This window comes from Carcharodon carcharias, chromosome 18 (genome assembly GCF_017639515.1).
Source record: "Carcharodon carcharias isolate sCarCar2 chromosome 18, sCarCar2.pri, whole genome shotgun sequence".
Classification (NCBI taxonomy): domain Eukaryota; kingdom Metazoa; phylum Chordata; class Chondrichthyes; order Lamniformes; family Lamnidae; genus Carcharodon; species Carcharodon carcharias.
The window spans coordinates 94,191,270-94,204,207 of record NC_054484.1 but is presented as its reverse complement, the minus strand read 5'-3'; the positions used below and the strand labels follow the sequence as shown (position 1 = coordinate 94,204,207).

Below are 12,938 nucleotides of genomic sequence, written 5' to 3'. Positions count from 1 at the left end.
GGGAGCCGGGAATGTGACGGGATCTCCACCCTGCATCTTTCTGCCCCATTATACAACCCCCCGCCTCCCAGTTCACTCCCAGGGGAGCATTAAACTCTGCCTGGTGTGTCAAAAATACTGCATTTTGCAATTCTTGCCTCTAAATATTAATTCACATTTATGTAATACCTTTAATATATTGATATACCCATGACTCATTACAAGGAACAAGAGGATGAAAACATCCAAAGAGAAATTAAGGGGAGTTATTGAATGCTTGGAAGAAAAGATAAGTTTTGAGAATGAAATTTAAAGGAGGAGACAAAGGTCTTAGAGAATTCCAGAATCATTAAATAGCACAGCACTGAAGGAAACTATTTGGCCCATCAAGCTCGCGTTGGGTCTTTTCGAAGAGTAATCTAGTTAGCCCTCTTTCCCCAAATCCCTGCAATTTTTTTCCATCAATTATTTATCCAATTCCCTTTAGAAAGCTACTATTGAATATGTATTCGCCACCCTCGCTGGCAGTACATTCCAAATCCTAACCACAGTAGTCTTTAAGAAAAAAAGCTTTTCCTCATGTCACCTGATTCTTTTGTCAATCACCTTAAATCTGTGCGCACTGGTTATCAACCCTTCAGCCCTTGTAAACAATTTCTCTTTATTTACTCTATCTAAATCCTTTATGATTTGAAACAGCTTTATCAAATCTCCTGTTTGCCTTCTCTATTCTATGGAGAACAGCCCCAGCTTCTTCAGCCTGTCTACATCACTGCTTCCAGGGATGATTTACATTCTAGTAAATCTCTTTTGTAGCCTCCCCGATGCCTTCACATCCATCCTGGATTTTATACTTTTATGCCTCTATAAAGCCTGGGAACTGATATATTTTATTAGCTGCTTTGTTAACCTGTCCTGCCACCCTAAAAGATTTGTGCACAAATAGCCCAGCTCTCCCTAATCTTGCACTCCTTCTAGATAGTACCAGTTAACTTGTATTGTCTCTCCTCATTCTTCTACTGAAACTTGTCTCTGTTGAAGTTCAATTGCCATTTGTTCACATGTCTATATCGTCCTGAATTTTATTACTAACTTTCTTGCCTTTTACTATGCTTTCAAGTTTCACACCATTTGCAGATTTTGAAAATGTGCCCATTACCCGCAAGCCCAAGTCATTAATATATATCCGAAACAGCAGTTGTCCTGGTACTGAACACAAAGCAGGTTTTAGTTAGTTGAAGGCCATAACACTAGCAGTGGGAGAGGTGCTCAGGAGGCCAGGGTCTGAAGGGAGTACAATAATAGGGAAGGTTTTGGAGGTAGAATGGAGCGAGGCTATGGAAGGATTTGAAGATGAGAATTTTAAGTTTAAGCTTAATGTTTGGGGACCAGGAGATCAGTGGAGGTAGGTAATAATAGAACTGGTGGATGAACATGGCTTAGTGTGAGGCAGGACATAAGTAGCTGTATTTTGGACAGGTTGCAGTTTTAAGGAGCCATTCTGTTGGGATCAGTGCTTTTAAAGAGTAAATGAATTTTATCTCTGGTGCTGTAATTCATTGAGCATAGCTTCTCTCAGATGGGGCTACAAATGCGTTTGATGTTTTGATCTTTGAATAACATTGCGAAATTGGCAGTATCCTTGCCTAGCATTGTAAGTGAATAGGGAATTGTGAAATGCTAAAAACAATGCAAGAAAGTAATTGTTAAAATTTGAGGAAAACTTGGAATTACAGTAAACCTTACAGTTCATTCTTCCCAAGAGGGAGGTGGAATGAAAGGCTGATGGGTAGTAATTCTGTGGCAATAATTCTGTTCCTACTTCTAATGCCACCTCCTTCAGTTTTCCTGGTAAACTGGATGCATCAATAAAGGGCTAATGAATCCCTTCCATACTGTGGGGAGGTGCGGAGGAGTTTGTATGAGGGTTGGAAAACTGTGAATGTTTCCCTATGCCAACTTGTGAGCAACCCAATGGCTTGTTCAGAACAAGGATCTAGATAGCAATCAACCTGCGGCTCAGGAGAAAATAGTGGGATTCACACACTCTGATTTTAGTTCATTTATAATATTACAGGTTGAACTTTTGGCATTCATTGTCACTATGCAGTTTTTGGCAGATTCTGTCCGCCCCGGTCTGCTATAGCAGCTGTCACTGTTCAACGGTAGTTTTTCATAAATCCTTCAAATGTCTCCTCCTTTGGATTGGCATCTAATTCTTGCACCTCTTTGAAGTACTTGGAACATTTTTACCACCTTATTTATAATTTTTTCTTGATGAAAGGTCATCTGAAACATTAACTCTGTTTCTCTCTTCACCGATGCTGTCAGACTTCTGAGTATTTCCAGCAATTTCTGTTTTTATTATATAAATTATTGATCTGCTTTAATAGTTTATAAGCTTTAGGGATGTTAATTCATGATATTGCACCAAATAGCTGGCAAATTTATCAAGTGCAAACATTATGATGGGCATCTGTATAATACAATGGTGAATACAGTGTGCATCTTTATACTTTTTAAATGTCTAGCATTGTTTTTGTATCACATACACTAAGAAAACTTCTGTGGAATGGCTAAAATTAGAGTTAACTTATGTTTTTAAATTTTGCAATATTTCTGATTGTGTGGAAACATGTTTAGCTGGTCAAGCCCATTTCTTCCACTGGCACAGTATGCCTTGCATCAGCATAGATTCTGGTACATAGTTTGTTTTTCTACTGGTGTTATTTCTAAAGCTGGACATTGTCAAGCTAATTTCCATTTGACAAAATGTTCATTAGTAATCATAATAAACTCTGGCTGCATTCAGCATTACATCAAAGCTATGGACAGATGAAGGAAAAGTGTGCCATTCTTAAAAAAATAATAGAGAAGGAACTCGAGGAAAGAAATTTGCTGTGGGCAGGATGTTTTTAATATCAACAGCCATGTTGTAATTAAGAGTACCAAAGTAAGTTTCCTTTTAAACCAGTAAAGAAATCCCCTCTCCAAACTACACAGAAGCCTCACAGAATTTCTTGTTGCTGGTTTAAGGCCAAAATGAAATTCATTGATATGAAGGATTACAATACTCGTCTTTTGGACCCAATGTTCAAGTTAGACTGCAGTTTACAATAATAGAAATCTTGAAATGACTTTATTCCTAAGTTTGCACAGCCTGAATCCAAGTTCTGGTGCTTAAAGATTCACAACAAAATATCCAATAATTCAGTGTAAATTGGCAACTCCCTCCAAGGTTATAAGGATAATGACTGTTGACAGTGGAATACTCACAGGGGTAGGTATTGCTGTTTTGAAGTTGAAATGCATTGAGATATAGGAGTCAGAACTTCCAAGAAGTGCAAATCGCAATTGGATTGCCACTCCGCTCTTTTTCACATACCCAGGTCAGCTGCACATTTCTCACTTGCTTTTCTGACCAGGGCCTGATGAGAAATATCCAGCATACCTGGTTCCTGACGCCTTCCAGTACAGGGCAGCAATGTTGGGGGAAGTGAAGTCACACCCCCTTTTTATGGCACTAGCTGCTGTAAATCAGGTAAGTTTAAAGCTCCCAGTGTTTAAATGCATTTTGCAGGGAGAATGTAGGTGTATAAGGTCACTGGGTGGTATTGGAGTAAGATGGGTCTGGGGTTAGGGTAGGATGGATCTGGAGTTAGGGTAGGATGGATCTGGAGTTAGGGTAGGATGGATCTGGAGTTAGGGTAGGATGGATCTGGGGTTAGGGTAGGATGGATCTGGGGTTAGGGTAGGATGGATCTGGGGTTAGGGTAGGATGGATCTGGGGTTAGGGTAGGATGGATCTGGGGTTAGGGTAGGATGGATCTGGGGTTAGGGTAGGATGGATCTGGGGTTAGGGTAGGATGGGTCAGGGGGCATAGAATGGGTCGAAGTGGGGATAGGATGGGTTGGATTGGGGAGAATCGGTTGGGGGTTAGGATGGGTCGGGGTGAGGAGAATGGGTCAGGTCACGGTAAGTTGGGTTGGGGAGGACATAAAATGGGCCGGAAGGAAGGGAGGATGGTCCATGTTGGGGAGGGTGGATCAGATGGTCAGTCAGGGGATTGGGGAAGTTGCATTTTGTCCAAACCCAAACATTAAAAATGTTTTAATGCCTAATATTGACTTCCTTAAAGAGCACAAAAATACTAATAAAATCTTCCAGTAGGATTTATAAAACCAGCTCATTAAATTCAGTGTGGGATCTTGAATAGAATTTTGCACTCATTCCTTGCACCCAGCATTGTCCTTAGTCTGTGTTGGTTATTTCTTAACACAAGTGCGCAGCTAAACTGTTCAAATATCTGCAAAGATGGCCCCACTGTCACATAGAGAAAACTAGGTCAGTCCCTTAAAACCGGAAAAACACAGACTATGATATGCATTCAGCATAAATACTTCAGAGAGGAGTAGGTAACGTGGAAAGCAGTATCATCCTCAAAACTTGCTCCCATCCGTTAACAATGTGTATGTGTGTCCGTCATGGGAGAGCTGTGGGTTTACTCAGAAGTTATCCCCTCATTCACAGTGTCCCCAGATCAGTTGTTGCCGTGAATGACTTTTTAACCTTTGCTTTAACACTAGTGCCATTCTTTTCTTCATCACGACATCTGTGGCAATCGAGTACATTGCCCACGTGTTTTAGATTTGGCGGTCCCTTAAATTGGCCAAAAACAAAAACCTCCATCCATTTATATTAATACCAATTTTGAAGTTGCTTTATCCATCTTGTATTTTACATCATGGCTTTACATAATTTGAGCCTCAAAGAATCTAATGCTGTCACTGGAAAATAACCGTTCACCATCATGTCTGGTAGCAACTTTGATTTCTTTTTCATAGTTCAGTGCAATTTTTCCACAGCTGCTTTAGTTTTCCACCAATTTGGTTAGACCTGTTGCTGAATCCCAAAGGTTATACTCTATTCTCTCATTGCTATTGAATCCCAGGATTTATTGCTGCATCCTTGTGGTCAAGTAGTGTATTTTTGTGTGTACAACGCAGATTCCTCTTTCACCCAGGCGGTATGCAGAATCTCTTGATAAATATTTAGCATTCAAGGTAGGTTACAGAAAGATAGGTTAAAGTATAGTAAGGAAGAAGGCTTTTATGTTCAAAAAAACTTTCCATCAGAAAATATCTTTGCATCTTTTAGAAATAAAGTCCTGACTGTATCATAGAAATCATGGGAGACCATTTGGCCCATTACACTCATTTTGATGTCAGTTGTTCAGCTACCTTGGAGTTATCTACCCTTAATCCATTTTCCTGCTACTTATCCTTTCCTATTTCTTTTGAAATAATTTTCCAGTTCCCTTTTAAATGCTGCTGTTGTTTCTGCTTTAGCAACCTATGATAAAGCATTCCACGTTCTAATAACCTTCCATGTGTAACCGTATCTTCCTCCTCCACTCTTCTACTGATGATCTTCAGTCTGTGGCCCTTTCTTACCAATTTACTGACCCAGTGGATATAATGTTTCACTGTTTATTCTCTCAACCTCACCTATCATTTTGAAGACCTTTATCAGACCCCTTCTAACGTGTCTGTTTCAGTTAAAATTTCCAGTTTTTTTTCATAACTATAATCTCATTCCAGATACCATTTTAGTAGATGTTTACTGCACTCTTTCTTTGGTTCAATTATTATAATAGGCTGCCCAGAATTATATGCAATATTCCATTTGTAGTCTGGCCAATGTTTTATGTGAATTTAACATGAATTTATCCTTGCCCTAACATCAGAAATTCAGCATCCTATTAGCTTTTTTTATGGCCTTTTCTAACCAGTCCCCTGTCTTGGAAGATCTTTTTATCTGCATCCCTGGATCTCTGTGTTCCTCCAACAGGGACCTTGTTGTTTAGGGGTACTCTCTTTAAACTGTACTAAGCTATTTGTTGAAGTACAAACAAATGTGAAAATTCAGTCTTCTAAGCTGAATCCTTTCTGGGTTTTCTGTAGGCTTAACATGCACTGAACAAAACTTCATAACCAAAGCAGCAAGTCAGCAAGCAGCAGCTGAACATGGCATTGTCATTGTAGCCCCAGACACCAGTCCTCGTGAGTACTTAATCTTCAAATCATTCCATTCAATTCCACTTGTCCACCCAAAATTAAGATGCACTTCAAGTAATTAAAAAAGTTGTGGTAAAGTAAATTGAGCTGTTTTATATAATATGCTTTCAAGGACAAAAAGAAGCAATTAAGTATTAAGCAGTTTGAGTTTCTGCTAGTTATGGTGAATTGAATATTGAGAATCGCCTTTGCCAATGAACTAGGTCAGAAAATACATCATCCTAATGGTGATAGATCGGTAGAGGTGAAAGCAGTAGCAACTTTTTATAATTCATTTAATCCACTTTATGTTCTGAGTGGCTTTGTGGGTCGCTGATGTGTTTTGTCACTCCAGGTGGCTGCAATATTCAAGGTGAAGACGAAAGCTGGGACTTTGGTACAGGGGCTGGATTTTACTTAAATGCCACAGAGGACCCTTGGAAGATGAACTACAGGATGCACGCATACATTACAGAGGAGGTACTCTGATCTGTGGCTGCAGTTTTCAGAATTAAAAATGTAATGTTTAATTTTGAAATGAGGTGAACATTTCTCTTGAAGTTGTTTGATTAATCAAGAGTATTATGCAGCTAACTACAGGCTGGCTCCCAGTCATGGTTACATGCTCAGACCATAATGCATAGCTTTTCGAGGTTCTCAGATGCGTTGGTAGCTGATGGCTAGGCATCAAAGCACTCGCGTTCTGAGGAAGGAAAGGCTGTTCAAGCTGAAACACACCTCCCTTTGGTGCTGAATCTTGAGTATTAAATATGAGGAACATAGGGACAAGAGTAAGCCATTCAGCCCCCTCAGATCTCTTCTGCCATTCCATTGCACTATGGCTGACCTGTACCTGAGCTCTATTTACTTGCCTTTGCTTCATATTCCTTTATACCCTTATCTCGCAAATTATCAATTTCACTTTTATTTGTTTGTGGACTTTCAGGCATCCAGCTTTTGATTCAATGCAATTTTTGTTTCAAACCAACCCCTGCTGATTCTACCTGAAATATTCTAGCTTCTTTACAGAAAGATTGGGCTGAAACTGAGAGATTTATTTAATACTGTAAGTTTTGAGTGAACTTCTGCCTAGCTTTTTTCTGCCTAGTGTATCTCAGTGTGGTAAACAGGTGTTATTACACATGGGGTTTTGATCTCTCATATATCAGGACTGCTCCATACTAACAGTTATAATCAGGGCAGTGCCAGCTGTAGCACATCTGAGTCCCGTGTGCTATCATGGGCAAATTTGATCTCACAATACTGCAGTGTCAGATGAGCATTCAGTCTCCAAAGAGCAAGTGGTACACAAGTAATAATAAAACTAAACAATATTGTGTTCTGGCAAAAGGTGGTTAACATGAAACATTAATTCTGTTTCAGCCTCCACAGACATTGCCTGACCTGCTGAGTATTTCCAGCATTTTCTGTTTTTTATTTCAATAATGTGCAGCATTGAAGTGTATCTCTTTTCTTGCTGCCAGTTAATGTCTGATTTATAGCTTTTCTCAAGACTGTATCGCCTTGCCTTTCGTAAAATCTATAAAATGAGCCAGGGATTGGGAACTCAAAGCTCCCTTACATGCTTATGTTGTGCTTGAAAACTAAAGATTTCTATATTAATAGAAGTCAAATATTAAAATATCCTTTTGGAGTCATAGAGGTCTACAGCACAGAAAAAGGCCCTTCAGCCCATCGAGTCTATGCCGGTCAAACAAGTACCTAACAATTCTAATCCCGTTTTCCAGCACTAGGCCCATAGTCTTATATACCATGGCATCACAAGTGCACATCCAAATACTTCTTAAATGTTATGAGAGTTTCTGCCTCTACCACCCTTTCAGGCAGTGAGTTCCAGATTCCCACCACCCTCTGGGTGAAAAAATTCTTCCTCACATCCCCTCTAAACCTCCTGCCCCTTACCTTAAATCTATGCCCCCGGTTATTGATCCCTCCACCAAGGGAAAAATCTCCTTCCTGTCTATCCTATCTATGCCCCTCATAATTATATACACCTCAGTCATGTCCCCCCTCAATCTCCTCTGCTCCAAGGAAAGTAACCCCAGTAGATCCAATCTCTCCTCATAACTAAAACTCTCCAGCCCAGGCAACATTCTGGTAAATCTCCTTTGCACTCTCTCTAGTGCAAACACATCCTTCATGTAATGTGGATTCCAGCACTAAAAGAGAGGATATGTGTGTCAGTTTTTCCTCTGTGATATATTTCTGTTTTTGCTTGTATGACCCATATCTTGATTAATGCAATTAAATTTGCTAATTACTGTTTTTTTTCCTCCTCAGTTGCCTCATCTGATAAATGCCAATTTCTCTGTTAATCCTGAAAAGATGTCCATCTTTGGCCACTCGATGGGTGGTCATGGGGCTCTTATTTGTACTTTAAGAAACCCTGGAAAATATAAGGTACATACACTCCTGGACACTAGTAGCTGGGTTAAAATGTCATACAACATAATAGCATCATAACTTCTGCAGTTTGATACTGTGATATGCCTGCTTACCCTAGGCATATGGCAGGGCTGCTGCTATATTATACTATGTGAGAGTAATTTTAAGTATTATTTTCAGTCATGCTTCTGACTTCATTGCAAATAGTGCATTACCTATTGTAGGAAAACATAGCGTGAGTTATATATCTACTGAACTAAATGGTCCAATATTTGAAAGATTGCTGACTTCCCTGAGTTTAATTTGGAATCTGTAGAACCAAAGGCTGCAGATGACTATTCAACGATATTTTGCTAGAACGACCCAATACCACTGCCCTGCTTGCTCGCTACAGCCCTATATTTTCCTCTACTTTAAACAATATTAACTTCTCTCTTACAAGCTGCAATGATCTCTGTTCAATCAATCTCTGTGGCAAAGTATTCTCCAGTCTTAACACACTGCATAAAAAAACTCCTCACTTCTCTCCCCTCTCTCTGTAATCACTTTAAAGTGACGATCTCTTGGGACTCCCTAACCAGCAGCAAATTAAAATGTCAGTAGGATAAGCTGGTATACGTTCAGACTAGTGAAAGGAGGAGGTTCTTTATGAAAAGAGAGAATAATTGGACCAGGGTGCAAACACAATTTAGTATCCATTTTAAAGTCAAACATTCAGTCTTTATTTTTCTGCATTTCCATTATAAATTCTAATGTCCACATTTAGAATGGAAATTTCCTATGTAAACTTGTCATGCTGTAATTGCATCCTCTCACCAGTGATGGTACTGTAACGAAGATGTTGAAGGTGAGCTGTTTGGTGCCATTGATGGTTCGGCTTTCTTCTGGTAACATTCACTTAAGTGGCATGAATGTTACCAGCCATTGTGATTCTAGGCCTGGGTATGGTCCCATTCTGCTGCAGGCTGGCATAGGCTACCTTGGAATGGTTGGAGTATGTTTACGAAATTTCCTTCCACAGCACCTCTTGCTTGCTTGAGAAAACAATTTTTTTTGGTTGCACCTAAACTATACAAAATAAGCTAAAAACACATGGCGTCATTTTCTAATGTATTTTAATATTACCCTTCCCTGCACAGTATTCTGGAGAAATGCTGATATCAATAATTAAAACTCGTGTAAAAAAAATTTCTTATTCCCTATTCATGTCAGCCTTGTTTAACCATTCTCTCAAATTTCGAAATATTTCCATGCACCTTTATTTTTATTAAATGCTGATTTATGTCCGAAAAATGTATATTTATATGTTAATTTAAAAAGCAATAAAATGTTTGGTAATCCAGCATTGAAATTTAGACTGAATTATAGTCTGCGCTTTCTTAAGATGTACATGCAGCAATGTTGAAAAGTTAGATGAGATATTAATTTGTATTTCTGCTTTTGATCCCTGATAACATCTGTATAGTCTGTGTCAGCACTTGCTCCTATCTGCAACCCTGTGCTGTGCCCTTGGGGTCAGAAAGCATTTACTGGATACCTGGGCTCTGATAAAAGCAAATGGGAGGTAAGGTTATAATGTTAGTAGGAAATTAGATGTATTTTTAAATTAAGTTGCAAATTTTTGTTCTTATTAGGTAAAGGTAATTCTTTACTAGGACTTTTACCCTTTGGCATCCTGAGTGTACTCTCCACTTTTTTTTTAAATGTACAGTCCATAATACTAACTTCCTTGAATCAATTCATGCGAAGGCAATATTTTTCACTCCCACATCCTTGTAGCTTGTGTGGGTGAGATGGACAATTTGTACTGAACTGTTTGCTTCTGTGTGTAATAATGGGTGGGTGATACTGTTCAAACTCAACATGTAGGACTCATCACTGGAGTGAGGAGCCAAGTAACCTATCTGGAGCTGATTAAAATCCAGGACCCTTGGTGTGAACCACCTTGACCCGTTTTTAACTTGTATTGAAAATCTGTAGCAGCTTTTCTGTTAAACTCTCAGCACCCAGTTCTTGTTATGTATATTTTTTAATTCTTTGTTGAGTTTTTTTTTCAAGCAAGATTTTAAGCTGTGAGAGATCCAAAGCTCCCAAAACTGTTCTCAATGGAAAAACCCCAATTCTGGCTCAGGGCTGACTGACACAAGACCTTGCTATAGTAATGCATTTTGTGGGCCCTACCAGAGATGCTAGATGAGCACTCTCAGTTCACTATTGACCAGGCTGCACCATGAGTTACAATGGCTCAGATCTTCAGGTCTCCTGATCGTCGGAGACCAGACATATTCCCCAAGATATGCATTGGGACCCATCAGAAGTCCTGATGCGCTGAGTCTGTGGAAATTACCTGGGAAGTTCGAACTTCCATTGGACAATTCCTCTGCTCCCCAGGATCCTCTGAAAAAGTCTCCAACACTGAGTTAGAGTCGGAGGCTTGAAACAATTCCGACTCTCTTAGCTGGATAGTCACCCAGGGAATGTTAGACAGAAAAATCCTGGTCTAACACCTGGATAACTATTTAACTAACACTGTTGTGCTGCTGCCAAGGCCCCCCACCTCCCCACAAGTTGACCTGACCCAACTTGCACCCAACTCCCCCCAGAGCCTCCAACTGCCTCCCCACGACCTGGCCTCATCACCCAACTCCACCCTCCCCCACCCGATTCCTCCCTGACCAAACCTCACCAACTTGCCCCCTGCCTCCCTTTCATCCTGTTTGCTTGCTGCTCTGCCCCCTACCCTACCTGCCACCTCACTCATTTACCTCACCCACCCTATACCCTTACCCACATACTGCACCCACCCTACCCCCTTACCTAACTACACATTCACCCATACACTCAGACATTAACACACTGAAAAGCTGTTTAAATATCCCAGCTTTTCAGTATATGAGTGAACTCCTCCCAGAATACAGTAGCTAATGCTGTAAAAAAGGGACGTGGCTTGTCTTCCACCAACAATCGGAGAAGCAGTTCCATTTCAGAAATGCTATGCATTTCTGCAGAAGCCAGGATCGGAAGTTCCAGCCAGAAATGCAGAGCTCCAGCGTGACATGGGAAAGTAAGAGCACAACGGCAATCCGATGGTGATTGTCACTCCTTGAAAGACTCGGGTCTTATTAAACACGTAGAAACTACATTGCTTCCTATAGCTAAGGTGCTGTTAGGATTTTAAGATAATCTAGGAAATAGTTTTTAAAACCATCATGCCATATGTTTGAATTCCCTTTGGTTAGCAAACTGTACAGATGAATATATTTCCCATATTAAAAGCTGTGAGCAAATATCAAAGGTGTTTGTAAACAAGCAGATAAACCAATTATAGTTCCGTCTTAGACTGTGTAAATTGTGAAACTTCTTTATTCCTGTAGACTTATGATGCTACTTGCCTGGCAAGAACCTATTCAGGACCTCCCCTCGATATACTTATTGACCAAGGGAAGGACGATCAGTTCCTGGCTGCAGGACAATTACTCCCTGAAAACTTCATTGCAGCATGTACTCACAAGAAGATACCTGTTGTTTTTCGTCTTCAGGAGGCAAGTGTGTCCAGCATTTAGATTAGCCAAAAAATAAATGGGATCTTAATCCCATATCAGCATCTCTCTATGATTTTAACAGTTTCACATTTTGCTTTCTGCAGGGGTATGACCACAGCTACTACTTCATCGCTACGTTTGTTGGAGACCACATCAAGCACCATGCAAAGTACCTAAATGCCTAAGAGTCACCAGCAGTAATGAACATCTCAACTATGCCTTTTAATCATGTAGAAATCAAAGAAAATAATCTCCCTATGAGAAACTAGCTATTGACATGATGTTCCAGAATGATGAACTGTCATCTTCTCCCTTTCCCCCATGTGGTGGCTGGCAGGTTTTTGAGAGTTTGTTGGCCTGCATTGTGCAGTTCATCCTGGAAACAGATCTGTGCCCATCTGAAATCATTGCACTTGATTTGTTTTTGAAATCAAGGTCATCCTGCCCACTTCAACCCAAGGAAATCAACCTGTGAGCACAACCTTTGAATAAAGTCAATTAAGCAGCAAGTTGAATCGATGTATCTTTGTAACAGCACACTGCCATCATTTCAGTAGACAAGCAGTGTTCACCCCTTGCACTTAAGGCAGCACACTTTCAGAATTGGCTGAAGTTCAGATGGTTGACAGCTTAAATTACTTTCATTTTCAGTTGAGTAACCTGTAATGAGTTTTCAAAAAGAACTTGAACTGGAATACTCAGAACTGCCAAGGTTGGTTCACAAGCTAGCTACGTACTTGAAGTGTTGACACAGGCTGTACATACAAATACATGATTGAAATTGGTGAGCAGGGTACATCACACAAGCCACAGGGTACGGTGCTTGAATGTAAATCAACCTTTTTGTTGCTGTCAATACAGCTGCTCCAAGGGACTGATTCTCTTCAGTCATTGTCAAAGTGACTGAATTGTATTCCCTGGTAACTAGAGGAAGGGCCAGTCAGCGATCAGATA

General features: G+C 40.1%; 1 protein-coding gene across 2 annotated transcripts in view; it reads left to right on the top strand.

Annotated features, from left to right (window-relative positions):
• The window catches only part of esd (esterase D/formylglutathione hydrolase), a 32,350-nt gene extending 19,857 nt beyond the window's left edge, over positions 1 to 12,493 (top strand). Inside the window, exons 4-9 of one of the 2 annotated variants that reach the window (XM_041211919.1) lie at positions 5,944 to 6,042; positions 6,392 to 6,516; positions 8,338 to 8,457; positions 9,908 to 10,006; positions 11,817 to 11,984; positions 12,089 to 12,493. In XM_041211919.1, coding sequence (XP_041067853.1) covers positions 5,944 to 6,042; positions 6,392 to 6,516; positions 8,338 to 8,457; positions 9,908 to 10,006; positions 11,817 to 11,984; positions 12,089 to 12,169 — 692 coding nt within the window. In that variant the 3' untranslated portion in view covers positions 12,170 to 12,493. The remainder of the gene's footprint in view (positions 1 to 5,943; positions 6,043 to 6,391; positions 6,517 to 8,337; positions 8,458 to 9,907; positions 10,007 to 11,816; positions 11,985 to 12,088) is intronic. The other variant, XM_041211921.1, reaches the window with a different exon arrangement.
• Positions 12,494 to 12,938: the final 445 nt, after the last annotated feature.